At 54.5% G+C, this 19,101-nt stretch overlaps 7 protein-coding genes across 7 annotated transcripts; 5 read left to right on the top strand and 2 right to left on the bottom strand.

Annotated features, from left to right (window-relative positions):
* Positions 1-1,841: 1,841 nt before the first annotated feature.
* On the top strand, positions 1,842-2,842 carry CGCA056_v001716 (putative transporter; the record flags this gene model as incomplete). The annotated part of the gene is made up of 3 exons (XM_037316976.1): positions 1,842-1,994; positions 2,074-2,734; positions 2,835-2,842. The coding sequence occupies 3 exons, from the start codon at positions 1,842-1,844 to the stop codon at positions 2,840-2,842; spliced, it is 822 nt and encodes a 273-aa protein (XP_037186258.1).
* An 867-nt stretch (positions 2,843-3,709) lies between these two features.
* CGCA056_v001715 (uncharacterized protein) lies at positions 3,710-4,292 on the top strand (the record flags this gene model as incomplete). Its single annotated transcript, XM_037316975.1, has 2 exons — positions 3,710-3,772; positions 3,819-4,292. 2 exons carry the CDS (start codon positions 3,710-3,712, stop codon positions 4,290-4,292), a joined length of 537 nt encoding a protein of 178 aa, XP_037186257.1.
* A 597-nt stretch (positions 4,293-4,889) lies between these two features.
* Positions 4,890-6,353, top strand: CGCA056_v001714 (uncharacterized protein; the record flags this gene model as incomplete). The annotated part of the gene is made up of 2 exons (XM_037316974.1): positions 4,890-4,943; positions 5,001-6,353. The coding sequence occupies 2 exons, from the start codon at positions 4,890-4,892 to the stop codon at positions 6,351-6,353; spliced, it is 1,407 nt and encodes a 468-aa protein (XP_037186256.1).
* A 776-nt stretch (positions 6,354-7,129) lies between these two features.
* Positions 7,130-7,705, top strand: CGCA056_v001713 (uncharacterized protein; the record flags this gene model as incomplete). Its single annotated transcript, XM_037316973.1, has 1 exon — positions 7,130-7,705. One exon carries the CDS (start codon positions 7,130-7,132, stop codon positions 7,703-7,705), a length of 576 nt encoding a protein of 191 aa, XP_037186225.1.
* A 936-nt stretch (positions 7,706-8,641) lies between these two features.
* Positions 8,642-10,975, bottom strand: CGCA056_v001712 (uncharacterized protein; the record flags this gene model as incomplete). The annotated part of the gene is made up of 6 exons (XM_037316972.1): positions 8,642-8,651; positions 8,721-9,154; positions 9,217-9,456; positions 9,946-10,242; positions 10,743-10,805; positions 10,922-10,975. The coding sequence occupies 6 exons, from the start codon at positions 10,973-10,975 to the stop codon at positions 8,642-8,644; spliced, it is 1,098 nt and encodes a 365-aa protein (XP_037186262.1).
* Positions 10,976-11,826: 851 nt separating this feature from the next.
* On the top strand, positions 11,827-12,494 carry CGCA056_v001711 (uncharacterized protein; the record flags this gene model as incomplete). The annotated part of the gene is made up of 2 exons (XM_037316971.1): positions 11,827-11,853; positions 11,919-12,494. 2 exons carry the CDS (start codon positions 11,827-11,829, stop codon positions 12,492-12,494), a joined length of 603 nt encoding a protein of 200 aa, XP_037186261.1.
* A 285-nt stretch (positions 12,495-12,779) lies between these two features.
* On the bottom strand, positions 12,780-14,015 carry CGCA056_v001710 (uncharacterized protein; the record flags this gene model as incomplete). The annotated part of the gene is made up of 4 exons (XM_037316970.1): positions 12,780-13,115; positions 13,186-13,266; positions 13,785-13,922; positions 13,977-14,015. The coding sequence occupies 4 exons, from the start codon at positions 14,013-14,015 to the stop codon at positions 12,780-12,782; spliced, it is 594 nt and encodes a 197-aa protein (XP_037186260.1).
* Positions 14,016-19,101: the final 5,086 nt, after the last annotated feature.

Below are 19,101 nucleotides of genomic sequence, written 5' to 3'. Positions count from 1 at the left end.
CGAGCATGGCGTTGCGTCGTTTCGTACCATTCTGTTCCGCCGATGGGAGGAGAGGGAAGGTTGTAGGGCCCGTTACGAATTCCATGGTCTTGCGTGTCGCTGAACCAACTCATTCGGGGGCCTGGCTTGGACATGCGCCGCGTTGGATAGGAGAAGTCTGGGCGGGGAGAGGATGAATCGCCACCATGGGCACCATGTACAAATTTCATCATGGCACAACCGTGCTGATGTCCCGTGATAGGGACAGATGCTAATCATGGAGAGGAAGGATGGCTCAGAGTTGCGGGAGGGTCCCGCGCTGGCGGTCCTGGTGATGGGGAGGCTTGTTGTCTAGTCAAGAGATGACCGCGAGACGTTTGTGATGCTGCACGTCCAGCATAATTCAAAGCATTCACGATACTTTTACCACTACGTGACCCCGCGAAGACGTTCCTGAGCCTGGTCCTGAAGACAGGTGTACACCGCTGCGGAGACTCCGTCCAGCCTAACGTCAAGTCTCAGTGCACGAGGTGCGATATGTGAACGACCGATTGTAGTAGTTGACGTTCACGTCGCCACGCTATTCCAGACGCTATTCCAGCTGAGCTCCTCCAAGTGGTTGATTGGCTGTCTCTATCTGATTGACATGCCAAAGCTGCATCGACTGCCAAATCCAACCCCTGTGAACGACGTCGCTAGTCTATATACAGACACCTTCATGAATTTCCTTCATCTTATTTCTGCACATAAATAGCAGTTGACAAGGCAGCGCCCAGATATCCAAATGCCGCACGTGCTCATCGCGAATACTCTAGTAGTCGGCGTTCAGCCTTTCTGCGGGGTGTCTGTGTTGACTCGCGGTCCTCCTAGACGCAGACGTGGTTGGAGCAGGTCAAGCCCGAGCAGCACCGCATGTACATCGGGTTGGTGGGCGTAGTCGCGCAGCCACCTGGGTTGTTCAAAAGGTGTCAGCAATCTATGCCATACTCTTCACGCGTTGTCTTGGACGGGACTGGGGGGGTCAATTACCTCCGGCTGTGACGCAAGCGCCGGCCTGGCGGTCCTGGAGCTCGCCGGCCATGACGGCGGCGGCGTTGACGAGGAGGGCGGCGAGGATGGAGAACTTCATCTTGATGGCAGGAGTGGCTCGGAGAGGGGTCTGGGTGTGGTGGTCTGGCGGGATATTTGTAAACGTGGGTGAGTTGCGAAGGAGACACTGGAGGATTCGTGGCGCTATTTGTACTTTCAACGAGATTTCTTTTCGACTTGACGATCTCACGATAGCCTCCGCGATAGCATCTTCTGGGTCGCTCGTATAATTAGTTTATCAGATCATCTGATTAGATATTGTTCCCGGACAATGTCTAACGCCCGTGGGGTGAAGTTTGCGCGGGTTAAGCACTTTCGCACCGCAGTGTTTGCTGGTCACCTGAGCCGCCTGCTTCCCACGGGTACAAACACGATGAAATACAAGATATATCATATTTCCCTACTTCATTCCTTACGCAACGGATACGCAACAGAGATGATGGTAAACTACGGGGAATGCATGTCAAAATCGTGAGGTTGTGTAAGGACTGGCCGCAGTGAAACTCGTTTCACTTTTCTTCCGAGTGATAAGAACTCGTCCCGCTGTCCCATTGTAGTTCCTGTTGGCTTGAATATCTCGTATTGAAACGAGGCTCCGGGATCGACGACCGGAGAGTTCCCAAACATCACGTGGTTTAACTCGGTGCTATCGGACGCCAGTCGTATTTCATTCAGTCCTCAACCACCCGTGATTACTCTTTATCATCATCACGACAGCTGAGAAATCCATGGCACATAGTTCGTGATCTTAGTTCGGCGGTACATACCCACAGATGGCAGTCGAGGCTCACGAAGATGTAGACCAGGACGTCATGTCCCATCAAGACAATACGCCCCTGCTGCATGCACATGATGAACCGTTCAAACCGCAGGCAAAAGACATCTGGCTGGAGGTCCGACTCCTCCTCAAGCAATGTCCGCCTCTGGTAGTCACCTACCTCCTGCAATTCTTTCCCAGCGTCCTCGCCACGCTCATCGCCATCTTCGGCTCCGCCTTCGTCTCAGGCATGGCCGCCCCAAAGCTACGGCTCCGGCGACATCCACACCGTCGGCATGCACGTGCAGAGAATGGTCCTCCTCATGGAGCTTGTTTGCGTCCCCATCGCCGCGTTCTGGATCGCCTCACCGTTCCTCCTCTCCTTCTTCGTCAAGCAGCCCCATCTTGCCCTCAAAGCCGGCACCTTCCTCCGCATGAGCGCCATCGGCCTCCCAGCCCAGGCCCTCTTCGAGGCCGCGAGGCGGTTCCTGCAGGTCCAGGGCGACTTCCACACCGCCATGCTCATGATCGCGCTCTGCACGCCCGTCAACGCGCTCCTCAGCTGGACCTTGGCATTCTCGCTGGGAATGGGTCTCGACGGGGCGGCCCTCGGCTCCTCGCCGAGCCAGATCCTACGCGCGGCGCTGCTTCTGCTCAACATCGCCTCCGCGCGCGGCAGGTGGTTCCGTCGCTGCTGGGGCGGCTTCTCGCGCGACGCGCTGCGCGGATGGGGTCTGATGGCCCGGTTGTCGGTTGCCGGGTCCGTGGCGACGCTGAGCGAGTACGCTGCGTTTGAGACTCTGTGCTTCTCGACGTCGTATTTGAGCACGAAACGCCTGGCTGCGCAGTCGATTCTCACCACGACGACGATCTTTGTCTGGCATGTGCCCTTCTCCATCAGCGTGTTCAGTAATCGTATCGGACACCTTGTCGGGGCGGGGCTTGTTGGGGCGGCGCGGAGGGCGGCGGTTGTGCATGGGGTTGCCTGGCTTGCGGCCGGGTGCCTGAGTTGTCTGAGTGGGGCCGTGACGTTTCTGTTCCGGCGGGAGTTGCCGAGGGTATTTACTGACGATGCTGATGTTTTGAGAATTTGCGCGGAGACTATCGTCGCAGTGTGCTTTTTTCAGATGGCTGAGGCGATGCTGTGCGGGACGAATGTGATGCTGAGGGGCCTCGGGCGTCAGTCGTTTGCGGCGTATGCTGTGTTTGGAGTGAATTACCTTGCGGTTGTACCACTTTCGATCTGGTTAATGCTGGGTAGTCCTCATTGGGGACTTCTTGGGTTTTGGGTTGGGCTGCCGGTTGGGTTTTGGATCATCATATGTGTGCAGGCTGCGTATATGAGAGCGATCAAATGGGAGAAGTGTGTTGATGAAGGTGTGGTGCCAGTTGAGTCTTAATGTCTGCCTCGGGTTCTGGTATGGTCGGGTCCAGTTTCCAATGGATATCCAAAATTTCCAAGTTACAGGTGCACTTTCACACTGGATAGAATTTATGAACCCTTAGCAGACATGGTCACAAGCGTTTTTGCGTTTGCCATTAGTAGAGTCAGACAAAGCTGACAGTTAAGTCGATCCGCGCCCTAAACTGTCAGTGTATTTTGTTGTCGTCCTTGTCAATACAAGAGCAGGCAGGTGCTAGTACTACCTTCCCTTCCTGCCTTTCCTATCTCTCACTGATGTCTTCCATCCTCGTCCCACACTGTCATTCTGGGTCTCTCTCGTCCTGGGTCTCTATCTCTGTCGGTTTCGTTCACTTTTATTATCTCTCACCGCCCTGCGCCTCTGATTCCCGCCGGCTCTCTCGTCCCCGGCTGGCTCTGTCGTTCTTGTCGCCGTCGTCCCTCATCATCCCTCTCTGCCGCCTATTCCGAGGTTAGAAGATATGCCTCCCAGACGAGGCAACAAGCCCAGCTGGGCCTACGATGCTCACAAGAAAGCCGGGAAGGTACGGATTCATCTCAAAATCTCGCGATCCATCTAACTCCTTCCAGTTTCAAACCCGCCGGCCTCAGGAGATCCCGACCCCGGTCCCTCCTCCCTTCCTCCCCGGCAACCCACCGCCCATCGTCTTGCCCACCACTTGGCCGCGCTTCGAGATATTCGCTCGACCAATTCCACTTCAAAACGGCTTCTATGAGTTAGTTTATGTGCAAGTCCCAGAGATGATCGTTCTTGGCATCACACCCATCGAATCTGGCGATCGACTCAGACCCGCGTTTGTGAAGGCGTGGGAACGATCCAACGAGATGATGCGGGGCCGCTATGGGGTCCGCCTTCCGATCTGGATGCGGCCTAAGTCGCGTTGGCAGCGAATTCTGGAGATGGTGCCGTACGGGGCGAAGACTGAGGTCATGATCAATCTTATAGCTCTTGCCGTCATCGGCCTCGCTATAGTTGGTATTTTTGTGGTTTGGGAGGCTCGTCACCTTTCAGGCATCCAGACATGCAAGAAGTTCTGCAGATAGGCGGAGGTACACCGCGCGTGACCCGTGGACTGCGGAGAGCGGGCTTTCAGAGAGCAAGTTGATGAAACCAGAGGGGAAGATGTCAATCACAGTCTATGCTAAGGAAAGAGATCATGTTTTCACGGGGCGGAAGGCTAAGGCGGAGGGAGAGTTTGCCTTTGTGAACGCAGCACCAACTCAAGCATGAGGGGCGATACGCTTGAAGAAAATCCCAAAGGTGTTCTGTACCTTCCTGAAAGTAGATTAAAAACCAGACCACAGCAATGAGCTGGAGGGACTCAGACTGGGATTGCAGTAAAATCAGACAAGCCCTTTGTGTGCGCACCTGTTTCGTCCTCGCTGCCCTCACCACAACAACAGACCTTCCTTTCAGCAACCACCTTTCACACAATCTCCTCCTACACAACAAAAACAATAGCAATATTGCACTTCTCTTACTCACCATCCCTCACAAAAGCCTTTGCTCCTTCACAAATCAGACTGTGGCATTGTTTCGAATTTGTTCTCTTGCAATCGCGCGCCACTTTCAGAACCCTCGTCAAAGCATCAACAAAACAACGCTTATCCACGCGCTTGCCCCAGTCGCATTCAGACACAATGCTGCAACCTCCTAATAACCGCATGCAAGTTGACGACCAGGATGACTTGCGCGTAAGTTGTTTTGTATACTCGCACCGGAGCTTTCCGCTAACCGCGTTCCTCGTGCAGTACATCATGGACATGTTCCAATACCACACGGCTGAGATGACGGCAGCCAAGGACAACCTCAAACAGATGCAGTTGGCTCTCGAAGCCAAGTACTCCAAGCTGCAGAAGCTCCATGGCATTTTCCAGCGATACGTCCGACAGAACCCTGGCATCTCTATTCCTGAAGATCTTCACTTCCGTGGAGAGAGAGAGCTCCAAGTTCGCACGGCAGGATCGGTCGACTATGAGGTTTACGTGCTCAACGCCGACATCAACCAGGATGAGAGCGGCAACTTGACTCTGGCTGGTCCCCACGGCCACCCCAACGTGGGACAGACCCAGCGCGCCCGCAGTGGCAGCCTCCCTCGCGCCCGAGTCTTCGCACACGAGATGCCTCGCGATGAGGTTGACCGCCTCACCGCCCTCTACGAGAACCAGTCGCAGAGCCCTCCTGCCACTCTCACTGACATCCACGAGCGCGCCCACGCCCATGCCGCCGCTCACGCCTACAACGACGACGGCGAGAGCGTTCAAGTTGCTGAGGCTGTTGAAGTTCCTCTGGCCCAGGCCGCCGAGGCTGTGCAGGTTCCTCAGGCCGCTCAACCCGCTGAGCAGGCCCAAATCTACGAGAACTATGGAGGCATCAGTCCCAATCCCACGGGCCGCAGGCGTATCGAGGGCCACCCTGGATACTACGGCTTCGATGTCTCCCAGCGACAGGAGGGACTTGATGCAAGCTCGTACCGTGGTAATTGGATGCGTGGTAATTGGATGCGTGGGCTTCCGCCAAATGATCCCCTTCAAGCCATGGCCTCGCCCGCGGCTGACCCCCTCGCGTGGCTTCAGGACAACACCCCGCCGCAGATCAACTCCATCACGCGGTCCTCGCCTGACCTGCGAACCCTCTATTCTCTGGAGAGGTACCCGGCCAGAGACTACACCTCGAACCCCCCGTACCCCCCGACGACGACGCAGGAGTCCAACCAGCCGATGGGATCGTCCTCTACGGCTGATGCCTTCACTGGGGCCCAGTACGAGGTCTTTCCTGAGGACCCTTTGATGGAATTACTTGGCAGGCTAGTAGCACAGGACGGTATGCCATCCGAAGGGGAAATAATGGAGAGACTTAACTTTCCCGGCGACGCTGCGGACTACATGGTTGCAGAGGACTTTGACGAAACCTACGCCGAGGAGAACGACGTCGAGGATGCCTTCATCAAGGAAGAGGACACGGATGGAGACGACTTTTACATCAAGGAGGAAGACTCGGACGGCATGGATATGGAGGAAGTCCCCATCAAGGAAGAGGACACCGACAGCGACTACATCAAGGACGAGGAGACGAAGGATTGGTTCTTTGAGGACCGATACTGACGCTGCTGATCCGGGCTGTTTGGTTACTTCGTTTTGAGGATACTACACTTTGGGCATTGGCTTCATCTACGACTTGGGTGGATGACGAGATGAGCCGCTGGACACTTGCTGCTGCTGAATTTTGGGCAGATAGAGGCAAGGCAGAGAGAGGGTGGAATTGCCGTCGCTTCATAAGACTGCTGCCTCCACAGATTGGGCACTTGATAGTAAATTTGATTCTTTCTCACATTTGATCGTTCCTTCCCATTCTTGGAGATTTGGGGAAACTCGCTTCACCTTCTGAAAATTCTGCCAAAGAGCCACAAGTCAAGCTTGCTCAGGGACCTATTGACCAGTGCCTGCAAGTGCTTGAAATTTGAAGCAAAGCAGAAATATTTCTTTATCCGTCTACCTGAGCGCCTCTGTGTTTGAACACTGGGAGGAAGGCTGATGGGAATTTTCACGACGACCTTTGATAGACCACCAGCCAACTGTTACCTGTATCACGACGACTTCATGCGTGGAACAGACATCGTCAGAACAGACACCCACCGCTTGACCTCTCCCCTTCAGCGCGCTGTTCCTACTCAAGGCGACCACTACCACCACAATCCTCCTCTCCTGCTCGCCAAAGGAGACAAGATGCTCCAGCCCACGCCTGACCCGTATCTCCACATGGAACAGAGCGACATCGAGGTACACAACTTCTTCTCTCCCTCCCCCTCCCTTCCTTCCTCCAATCTCACCCCCAAATCCCCTCATTCGAAAACTTCCATCATCTTCCACAAACTAACATTATGAACCGCTCCCAGCAAGCCGCGGCAGACTACCGCCGCGCCATCACCGAGATGCAAACCCTCAAGCTCCGCTCTACCACCGAGCACAGCATCCGCGAGACGCGCCTCCAGCAGCTCCAGGACCGCGCCGACGCCGCCCTCCACGAGGCGCACGCCATGCTCGAGCTCGCTGACTTGCAGTACGCCGACTTCCTCGCCGCCAAGAAGCGCTGCGACGATGTGCGCCAGAAGTACACCACCGAGCGCCGCGAGCTGATGGCCACGCACCTCGAGGTCGGACACATCCGCGACGTGCTGATGGAGCAGCGTGAGGCGGTCGTCAGGGAGGCGAAGGAGCTCCGGGAGGCGCGCAGGGTTGCTGCTGATAGCGCGCAGCAGCTGGAGGCCTGCTTGGTGAGGGAGAAGGAGCGGCTGGATAAGTTGAGAGTGAAGATCGAGGCGAAGGAGAAGGTTATTTTGCATAAGGAGAAGAAGATTGCTCAGGAGAAGGTGAAGATTGAGGAGGCTAAGAGGGAAGCGGCTAAGGGAGGGGTTTGGGGATACGTGATTGCTGTCAGTGAGCGCCGCAGCATTTGAGAGTGGCAGACAGGAGACGTGAGACGCATGCGACGGTACATCACAACACACGTTGAAGGAGAGACACGAAGAACTGTTGGAGTACGCCCACAATACGATCGAATAGTTCAGGAATGGAATCACAGTTAACCACAAGCAATGTTTATCTCATGGCGTATCTGTGATGCTTCGTAGGATTTGAGCCTAGAGCCTGATCATCTGTCGGGGTGTGATCGTCCGATGTCGACGTCTTGATTCAGCGAATAGGACTGACAGGTATATGAAGAATGCCCAGACCGCCTTTCTCACCTGCGTGAGTTCACATCCATCACACGATTGACCTACTCTCGACGAAAGGATCACCAAACCATATCGGAAATGATGGGAGCCAGCACTGCAAGTAATGTAAGTCTTCGTTCTGTGTACGGGCGATACGAGCTAATAGCAAATCCGAGAAGACATCCAGCGACACCCAAGTCGACTGTTCCTTGAGCCAATGCGCAGAGATCCTAGGACTCCTCGCAGAGTTCAAAGACCTCCCAGATATCCCCAAGCCAAGCTCTGACGTACGTTGCCATCCAACCTCCCGTTTGAAAATTCCTCGTATCGAATTGATTGAAACTCCAGCTGATCCTTCTGCCCTATCCTAGTCTCGCGTCCAAATCCAAACATGTACCATCGTCGAGCTTTCAGCACAAAGACGAGCGCTGGACCAAGCTGGCAGAATGCTCTGCCGGAGGCTCGGCCTCATGATTGAAGAAATCGGCAGGGGCGGTAGGCCAGTGCTGAGTAACGATATGAAAAGCACGACTGGGAAGCTGCAGCTTCACGTTCTGACGTCGAGGATGATGATGCCTGGGCCTGCAGTCCAATCGCAGAAGACTCCAAAACCCTCCCCGAGCCAAGAACCGTGGTAGCTAGCAAATGTCGGCGTTGGAGACGCGCGACGGATAGCGCTTAGGTAGAACTAAAACATAATCAAAAAAGTCAGCCAACTGAAGAGATAATCAAATTCGTTGCATTGGCTTCCACTTACCTAACCAAAAGCTCAGTGATCTCAGGAATGACGTCCTCTCTGAGCTTGCGGACGACATCTCCCTTGTAGCGAAGCTCCTCAGCGGTCTCAGCGCCGAGCATCTGACGTCTGTTCAGCTCTCTCTCAAGGTCAGTGACCATGGTCTGGACGCGGAAGACGTTCTCTTGGAGGCGTCTCTTGGCCTGGATATCCCGCATCTGAGGGTCCTCATTATCCTCGCGATGGTAGTCAGCGACAATCTCCTGGTTGTAGAGCGACATGGCGAAGATGAAGGCCTCAAAGGTCTTAAGGGCAGTCCTTGGAAAATCTCCAGCCAAGAAAGCGGCTACGGCAGGCATGAAGTAGGTGTCGAAGTCCTCCGGAGGAGCAACATTGGGGATGAACCTGTGAACACGCTGGCGAAGAGCGATGCGGCGGCGGCTGTAACGCTGGTGCTGGAATGAATTTCTGTTAGAAGCGTGACAAAACAAACTGGAGTGTGACAAGGGAAACAGACCTGAGTGATGGTAACGGCCGGCCGGTTAGTGGTACGCAGCTGGTTGGAGGTAGGCAGAGCCTGAGCGAGAGATTGGAGGTTGAGAGCCTCAGTCTCAATCTCGTGCTCAGGAACCATCTGGCCATTCTCATTGAGGCCGTTCTCAACAACGCGCGACACCTGCCCTATGGTGGTGACTCTGCCCTGGTGAGGCATCTGATCTGCCATTTGGCCGCCATGGTCGGTGTCCATGTTATCTCCCTGATATATTATTAGCATAAAATTTGGAATGAGCGCGAAGTCATACTCACGTTCATCGCAGCAGATTTTGTGGATGAAAGAAGAATTGGTGTGGTGTTTTGTTGCCGGCGAAGTTGCAAAGTCGACAACAAAGTTGGAAAGAGGAGGAGGGTGGATTGAAAATCACAAGAGTTGTTCTTCAGCAGCAGGCGCGCGTGAAGATGTGAAAATGTGGTACGTGCACCCACCTTTGGACAACCAACAATAACAATAGGAGGTTGAGCACAATGAGAGCCCTGGTGAGGTCGGAGGGAGAGGGAAAATTTGTCAAAGGATGGCAACAAGTCAAAAGAAGGAAGGCGCACACAACCATCAGGACAAAAGTTGCAAGAGCAAAAAAGTGTTTTTGTATTCGGGGTATCAAAAGGCGAGCCAGTCGGCTCACTGGGAACTCAGAATCAATCAAGTGGACATTATCTGCCGAAAGGCGATGCGCCGCATTGTAAACACGTCCTCTATCTGCATCTTGACGATGCCAAGCTCACGACCAGTGGCTGCCAAGGTCTTCTTCGTAGCATCCAACTCGTCCCGAAGCTCCTCAGCCTTCTCCTTGAGGCGGAGCTGATCCCCAGACACCTTACTGTAGCCCTGACCGTTGACAATGTTGGAAGCAAGCGTGAAAAGATCGCGCACCTGCTCCTGCTGCACTCGGGTTAGCTGAGCTTGGCGAGCTATCCGGACGATTTCGGAAGCATCGCTCTCAAAGGTCGCAATCGAGAGCTCGCTGGAAGGAGGAGGTGTTCCTGTCTACATTCAAGTCAGCAAGGGAATCCCAACTGAGTAAGTCCGCATTTGATATGCTCGAAGTGCTGCCGCTTGTCTGCCTTCTCCCCACGCCGGCTGGCAATGCAACCACGTGTACCCCTCCAGACAAAGTCCTTCTGCAGCGAAGCGCGCGCGAGACACCTTCAAGCTGCCCTCTTCACCGTTTCCCACCCGGATCAGACCTGGGCGTGCCTCCCACTGTGCTGAGACCCCGCGCGAGCAGGTGTTCAGATGGGAGCGGGAGACGGCATGGGGGAGCGATCACTGCGAAGGGCAACCAAGCCGGCACGAGCGCCAGCGAGGGTCAAACAAGGATCCTTTTCAAGAGGCGCTCAGGCGATTTCTCGAGGCGGCGAAAGATCCGCCCCGAGAAGCCCAAGCAGCTCACGAAGTGGTAAGGCCTGTAACTTTTACGCCCTTCGCCATGACACGTGCAGACTCAAGGCAAAAGAAAGCACACAAATGAGAATGAATGGACTTACCATAAGGTGATTGTTGCCATCGACGGTATCTTGGGCATTGGTGGTGCTGGCGGAGGAGCTGAGCTGTTCCAGAAGGCGCGTCAGTGGGTGGTAAAGGAAGGAGCGGGAAGGCAAGTGTGAGATGGAATGACGTCCAGAGGGATGAGAAGTGTGGGATGGATGAGAGGAAAAACACGTACCATGGGAGCCTCATTCGCAGCAACGCCGCTTGCATGAGATGGCTCGAAGTCCATTTGTCCAGGAGTGGGAGAAATGTTTGCGAAAGCTGGGATCGGAGGGAAGAAAAACACCTTGGTATGGGTAAAGGGCCCAAAGAGAGAAAGAGATGAGAAATGAGGGAGAGAGTCGTGGTTTGGAGAAAAGCATAAGGCGGAGGAGGAGGTGAAGAAGAGGAAGAGGGGAGGCAGGGGGGGTTTAAATACTTGAAAGCAGGGCTGAGGGCAGACGAGACGATTTACTGATTGTGCGCCAGCCGACGGTACGTATCGGGCCTCTTTTAGACCAGCCAATAAAAAAATCGAGATGAGGCGGCCGCTCGTGGTGAACGAAGGCAGGAGACGGTTGAAGCTGAAGGTCGCGGCGAGAGCAGACCAAAAGTGGATACGGCGGGTTGCCAGGTGAGATCTCAGGTTGGGAGAGCGTGCGTGAAGGTGAGACGAACCTGGCCCATACTCGGTAGGTAGGTATGGTGCCTAGGTAGCTTATCTGCCTGGGTCGTCCAGATAAGGAGGAGCTGCATATCTAGAACTTCAGCAAGAGCAAGAGTCCGAGTCACGCTGAAGTCTTGCGGAGGTCTGCGTTCTCATCAGCTGCGATCAGAGCCCAGCAAATTCGGCAACGTCAAGCGTCAATTCACCATCCGTACAACTCGCAGTCTTTTCTCAATCTCTGATAATGGGAGCCCATCTGAAGAAACCTGGAAAGAAGCAGCGTCTGGGGAGAAAGGAAGCAAGACGCCGTGATACCCAGGCCGCTGCTGAAGCTGGCACGAAGCTCTCAGCGATGAATACCTACTTTCCCTCGTCCGTATCCGAGGCAGCAAAGGCATTCGGCGTCAGCCAGAACGAACAGACCGATGGACTGAATGTCGCCTTGGAGCCTCAGAAAGAAAGTAGGCCTTTCGCCCATGGCCATCAGTTGGCCGCCCCCAGCACCAGCTGACAATCCCTTCCTCAGAGGGCCAAGAAGCTCAAGCAGAAGATCACTAGAGGCCAGTTTGACGATCTTCGGCGACGTCTGAAGCTTCTGGAGCTCCATGTCGAAGCTGCCGCCAACATCTTCAACAAGATGAATACCGACCACATCGCCAAGGACGTCAAGAACCTCATCAGAAACTTTTCGGCTCCCTGTGCCGACGGAAGAGCGATTCGAAGCACGGCGAATGATGCGCTGGCTGGTGTGAACCGTCTCGAGACTTCCGTGAAGAATCTCGAGGCTGGCATGGGGAACCTGGAAGCCAGCCTGAAGGATCTGACGGCTGACGTGGAGGACCTTACGGCTGCCTCCGCAAAGCAAGCTCAGAGCATCGAGAAAATCCGAGAAAGTCACCAGGCAGAGATGGCGCCGAAGAGGGAGAAGTTCGATGCCGCGGTCAAGACCATGGAGGAGCGGATTTCTGCGATCGAGAGCCAAGTCGAGCAGCTGGTGAAGGGCGCCTCGACGAGCGCAGCTCAACAGCCCGCCGACTTGCCCAAGGATGGTCGAGCTCAGGAGGTGTGGAAGGGACGACTTCGGTCTGGCAGAAAGGGATGATTACGAAGTTGGTGGCTGAAGTACATTATGTTGACCAAGTATGGGATGAGTCTTGGCTTTGGGGAGTGTCACAATGAGATCAAAGTCGCATGATAGTCACAACAAAGAATGAACCATGGTAAAGGCGAAGAAGTACAAAGCCATTAAAGAAGGAGTTATTCATCATCGTCAAAGGAGTATGTTTGCGCAGAATCCTGAATCTCAGTCGTTGGCATAAAGCGCTCTTCGATCAGACTCTTCAATAATCCTGCGCGGACGTGCCATGTTCAGATGAGCCACCTCTGCCTACCACTCCTGAGCAGCATTCTCAATCATCTGCACCTCATAGGCAGTCTGCGCAGCACTCCAACCTTGCAGCTGTTCAGTGCATTCCTTGTCCCAGGCATTGTTGGCCTTGGCTCTGGCCTTGGCCTCCTGGCGGTGCTGCTCAGACTCCTGTCTGACTTGCTGCAGCTCTTTCTCAACGGCCTCATACTTGACACGGAGGTCCAGGAGCTCCATCTTCAAGTCTCTGGAGATCTGGACCTGCCCCTTGAGCATGACCGCCAGCTCCAATGCGGTTTGGTTGACCTTTGGCATGTTGTCGCTCTGCTTAGTGGCCATGCGGCGGGGGGCGCGAGCCTTAGACATCCAAAAGTCAGCTGAGACAAAACACCAACACGTACAGATTGAAGGCTAAAGATGGACCTACCTTGAAGTTCACATCAATCTGGATCAGATCGCGCATGTAATAGCCACCGGTAGCAGTGGCCGAGATGTGAGAGGCAGTCTGCTACATCCAAAGTCAGTTGATGTCGAACACAAACTGAGTAAGTCCAAAAACACTCGTTCCGTGTGAAGAAGCCGCTCGCCCGCACCCTACCAGGCGGCATAACCGAATGACGAGCACTCCCGTATGTCACTCTCACGCGGTTGAATGGCCACGTCCCCCTGGGTGCAGTACCCGTCGGCATAAAGCTCTCCTGTGCGGTTGCCAAACCATTCGAAGCGAGGTCGCATAGCGCTCCACCTCGGCCGTCCCGAAGGCAGACCTTGGTGAAGAGCAGTGGCCCGGTGGGTCGAGAAGGTCGCGAGGGAGATGGCCTCCTCGCAGCCGGCCAGCCGGCGTTGAGGAGGGACCAAGCCCTCAAGGGGCAGTCGGAAATTCTGACACAAGCGAAAGATCTCGTGCCCGACGCGAACTGCTTCCCTGCGTGGCAGACTCGGAACTTTTCCCTCCCTCATGTCCTTGAAGGCAGGCTCGCGGCAGAGAAAACAGACGAGTGTGGATGTATGAAAGATTGGACTTACGGTCTGAGTAGGGCTCTGGCAAGGACGAGCGTCGACAGAAGCAGTGGCCTGACGAGAGGCAGTCGGAGACTGAGGAGGGGCAGCTAGGCCGCGAGAGGCGGTAGTGGTACCATTGGTGACCGGGGGAGCAGCCGGGGCCTGGATTGAGTTAGATGAGAATCAAAAGTGAAGAATAATAGTAAAGAGACTCACCGCCCCGTTGACGGTCTTCATGTCGATGATCGTACGCATCTTTGTGATGATGTGCGGATTTTGGTCGTGGATTGACTTTTTTGGATGGACGAAAAAGACGTTTTCGGTTGGATGGGAAGGAGGATGAAAAAAAGGAGATGTAGATGCTCAAGTTGAACGAGTTGAGATGGAAAAAGGACCTAGGGTTTGGACGAGACAGGCGCACACTTTCGTCGCTTGAGAAAAAGAAAAGACTTTTCGCAGTCGAGGCGACCCGATGAGATTTCACCCAACGTAATTTGAAGATGAGGAAAGAGCAGAGAGCGTGCCTTCCCTGCCGAAAATTGGGTACTTGCAAGGCGGGTGTTACTTAGGTGCGAAAGAAACTGTTCTGGGGATGATGAGGTAGGACGTGGACCACCTGCAGTGCCGGCGCCCCACGCGCCAGGAAAGACTTGCTTATCGAGCAGTCCCTCAAAAGTCCTCTGCAAACTCGTCTCCGAGGTGATGTGTGTTTTGTAGCCTCCGCCCTTATTACACATGACCCTATGCCCAACAGCATCCCACGTCGCCATGCCCAAGAACAAGAAGTCCCAACAGGCTAGACGCCATGCGAAGCGTCTTGAGCGGCTCGAAATGAAAGCTCTTTCCGAACGCGATCTGCACTTGAGCAAGAGCGTGGAACCCAACGAGATTCACGAAAATGGCCTGCATTCTCAAGACGCGTCGTCCTTTCCAGTCAAAATGAACCGTCTGGCCCGTCTCAAGGTACATCCATCCCAAGACGCAGTGCGATGGCACGATGCTGACGAAAATCAGGTCGCGAACAGAGCGAGGAAGAACATCAATCTCAACATGTCCTTCCTGCGTCGAGACGTCAGGCAGTTCAAGGACACCACGTCATCCGAGATCAAAGAAAAGTTCGCCGACTTTGAGGAGAAGATGAGGGTGCAACTCTACTCATTCTTCGATGCCAAGATGCGACAGGAGTGGAGCATCGACGACATGAAAAGGTTCATGGCCTCGCAAGAGGCACACATGTGCCGGCAGGCGAGGGAAATGGACAAACTACGCTCAGACAACTATGAGCTGCGACCGGAGCTGGAGAAGGAGCGGGAGAACAGGGAAGCTATGAGAAACGAGCTGAGACATGACGTGGACAAGTCGTTGAAGGATAGCGAGGCTGCAATGAAGATGATGACGGAGAATCCGAAGGATCGTACGCGAGGGTCGATAAAGAAGGCTCAGGGCGATGAGGGAGGCTGGAATGGACGTCTTCGGCGAGGGGTCAGAGGTTGATGCCAGATTTGACCTACTGTTGGACACATGAAAACCATGAAGCTCGTGGCTCTTCGCTTGCGAGTGACGGAGATATATCTGCCCGGCATGCACTTGAAATTACACATTTGCATTCATTCGCCTGGGAACATTTCGATTCAATGTGAACGGAAACAGATCGTTTCGGACTACCAGGCCACGGACACAAACACAAAATGAGCAAAATGGGTACTGATTGATCTGTATCATGGTATTTATGGTGTGTGGCAGTCGCAGCCAATTGCAACTGAGTAACCTCAATGCCGGCATTTGGAGACATCTAGAGAAGACTCTTCTTGGCAACGTCCTGCATCTCCTTGGCAATTCGCTTGCGTTTGTCTACCTGGCGCTCCAAATCCCTCATATCCTGGATGTAGTCGTAAAGCCGGTTCTTGAGATCCTCCAGCTTCGCCTTGGTGCATTGGTTGATGTCTGAAAATCCCTCAGGAGTGGCTGCCTTGATTCTGGCAAGGCTGTTCTCAGCAAGAACACGATCGATCTCAATTTCCTTCGCAATGCCGTCGCATGTAGTGATTGAATCGTCCATTTGACCAACCAGGGAGCGCAGGGAGCGAAGCTGATCTTGCTGAAGTTCCGTGAGCTCGATCTTGTACAAGGCTATTGAAGCATTGCGGATGGCTTGAGTGAGCTCTTCGCCTATGATATAGACCGCCGCGACAGAGAACCCGCCGGGATGCTGTGAATCTGCCTTCATTCAAGTCAGCTAAGAGATCCTCAACTGAGTAAGTCCGCATTCGATGTGCTCGAGAAGATTTGCTCCTTGTCCGCCTTCTCCCCAGAGCGGCAGGGTGTCTTAGCCGTAGCTCGGCCCTCTACCACGTGTACCCCTCCAGACAAAATCCTTCTGCAGGGAGGGGAAATGTACCCAAACATCCTGCTTTCTGAGGCCAGCTGCCAGCCGTGCCTTAGACCCTGGGCGCGCCCCCCAGCTGCATGTTCAACCCCCGCGTGAGGGGGAGGCCCACCAGCCGGGACACGCTCCGGGTGATTGATCGTCTCAAAGAGAACACCCTGCGTCAAACGGAAACCCTGTTGGAAGACGGAACAGCGCTTGCCTGCAGGCGGCGAGAAGATCCGCTAGCAGACAGCCATTCCATCCTCCATCATGGCGTGGGCCCGTAAGAGGTGATCTCCTTGCAACAATGCGTGCAGACTCGGAGCAAAAGAAAGCAGTCGAATGTGAATGAAATGGACTTACGGTGTTTGTGGTCGAAGAGGGGTTGGCAGCGGTGCTGATGTCGGCCGAAGCGTCCTTCTATTGCGAACGAGAGATGAGTTTCCATTGTGGATGAAAAAGGAATTTGGGCAGTGGCGGGAGAAGACATGAAATGACGATCATTTGTTCTGGGGTGGGAGCGGATACGGATGAGAGGAAGGAGAAGGGTGAACAGTACCATGTTGGTGTCTGAGGACGGAGCCAAGCTCTCGGAGGCAACGTTGGGAGCGTCCGTCTGCAAAGTCGTGAGTGAAGGTCTCTCTCTGAAGGAAATTGGCGCATACCATGTTGAGTGTAAGGATGAGATGAACTCGGAATGATGTGAGAGAAGAAGGGAGAGGAAAAGCAAAAGTCAGTGGAACTGAATTCTCTGAGGGAGAGAAAAGCTAGCGGCCCGACAACCTACGAACTTCAGCCCTGAGTCAATCGGGATAACCGAGCCGACCGCCCGCACGCACAGCAAGATCCCATAAAACTGGCGACGGAAAAAAAGGTGAGATTGGATGGCCCGTTGCGGCGCTCGACATTTACCATCGATAAAAAAGCTGAGGTCGTCGGGAAGAGTGTGTGGTTAAATCAAAGTGTGGCAGGTGGGGCACTTTCCTTGGTCCTGCAGTTCAGTGGCCATTAGTTGCTTGGTCTCTCGTACCTCGCTGTACCCCAGTGTACATCGGCTTTTTTGGAGCTGAAAGTTCAGCGGGACGGCCCGCTGCAGGCCTTCGACAGGGGAGGCTCCCCTGTAGACGCAAGATCAGATCGATCGACCAGGTGAGGGGCGTGGTACCCGCGCTTACACTTAATTGAATCAACTCCACCTTTTGCAGGTACGTACCGGAGCACGGCTCGATGTACCTCACGGTGCAGAGGTCACTGTGCTATAGCCCCACATAAAATCCCAATTCGGTCACTGTGCTTGCGTTTACTGTGTACAGATTCCAATCGTGCCTACTGGTACCAGCGACAGGACAGGGGAGCCACCCGATGGCCGACTTTTTCATCGCAGATAATGAGGTGGGAAAAGGTCGATGATCCCCTTTAAGTATTTGCATGAACAGACTTCCACTTGGAAAACCTTTTTCTGATCTTCAATCTTTCCTTTTGTGCTGCCGGACTTTGGTCGACCAAGCTCGGACCAACGCCTTGGGGTGGAGAACAACGACATCAGTCGCAAGAACAAACGAGGTCCTGGTCAATTGTCCCTCAAATTCATAGAACAAGACTAAAGGGAAGAAACTGTGCTCAAACAATCACAAAGACTCCTCTGCATGATGCTGCAGCCCGGGACAGCCCCGCCCTCATTCCTTCTCCCTCTTCTTCAACTCCTCCTCCATGCGTGCGATTGTGGCCGCCATGTCCCCCAACTGCTTCTTCGTGTCCTCCTTCTCAGCCTCCAACTTGGCCAGCTTGGCCACCACGTTGCTTGCACTGAGTTTGAAGTCGACGGCGTCTAGATCGGTGCGGAAACGCCACGAGTCCGCCTCCTTCTTCGACTCGGCCGCCTCGCGGTGTGTCTGCTGGACCGTCTGCTCGATTTGGTCCAGGCGCGCATTGGTCATCCTGCGTCTTTCGTTCGCATTCTGTAGGATTCAACTGTTAGCTTTGGCATCGTGACTTATTGGGGTCAATATGGCTGTTTGAGGATGACTCACGGTGATGCGCTGGCGGCGCGTGAGTGCTGGTCTTGGCGGAGTCGATGGCGTCGGGGTTGGCTTTCGCAGCTTCGGCGCGTTTCTTTGCGCGGCGACGGGCGCCTTGGCCGGGACGGGCTTTCTTTGACATGGTGGGCGATGATGTTTGTGATGGCGCTGCAACGCGAAGGGTTGGTGGGAGGGATGCGGGCTGAAAAATTGCAAGATTGGACCAGACGAACTTCCAGGTTGGCTCTCATGGCATCTGCGCATCCCAAGTCCGTCTTGCAACCTCGCAATCAACACCACGCCGCACCAGACCAACGTCTAACAGTTCAAGATGAACCATTCTCAAGACTCTGTAAGCTGCTGACTCCGTTCCGACGTGTCCATGGAAATCGCTAACTTGCGCGCAGCAGATGGCCGGCACTGGTCCCAGCCAGACCGTACGTGACGCCAAATTCTGCTAGGTCCTCCTCGCTCGTGTCATCAGGTCGCTAACCTCATGCTCTCAGACCGTCTCCATGTCCGCGACCCTGCGGGATCACCTTGAGACCTTGATCTCTGGCCGCACCCACGCTGAGATTCTCTCGGAGGCCAACATGATCTTGCGCAACGCCAGCCCTGAGGCGTGCCAGCAGCTCATCATCGCGCTCGCCTTCTCTCTGCTTGGCCGCAACGAGAGCAAGCAGGACATCCGCGATGTCCACGAGCACATGGACGAGCTCAACGCCCAGGTCCTCAACACTCATGAGTTCGCCACCAAGCAAGCCATTGACAACACCGAGTCCCACGAGAACTACGTCAAGGCGACGGATCGTCTCAACGAGGCCAACAACGGCGTTGACAACCGCTGCCGCAGGGCCGAAGAGCAGGGCAGCATGGCTCTCAAGGTCGCCAACATGGCCCGGGACTCCTTCAAGTATTGGGACAAGAGCGTCCAGGAAGAACTCGAAGAGATGTT

Source organism: Colletotrichum aenigma (assembly GCF_013390185.1).
Source record: "Colletotrichum aenigma strain Cg56 chromosome Unknown KSG_Cg56_contig01, whole genome shotgun sequence".
NCBI lineage: Eukaryota > Fungi > Ascomycota > Sordariomycetes > Glomerellales > Glomerellaceae > Colletotrichum > Colletotrichum aenigma.
Note: the sequence above shows the minus strand (reverse complement) of the source record. Positions and strands in the feature narration are given on the sequence as shown.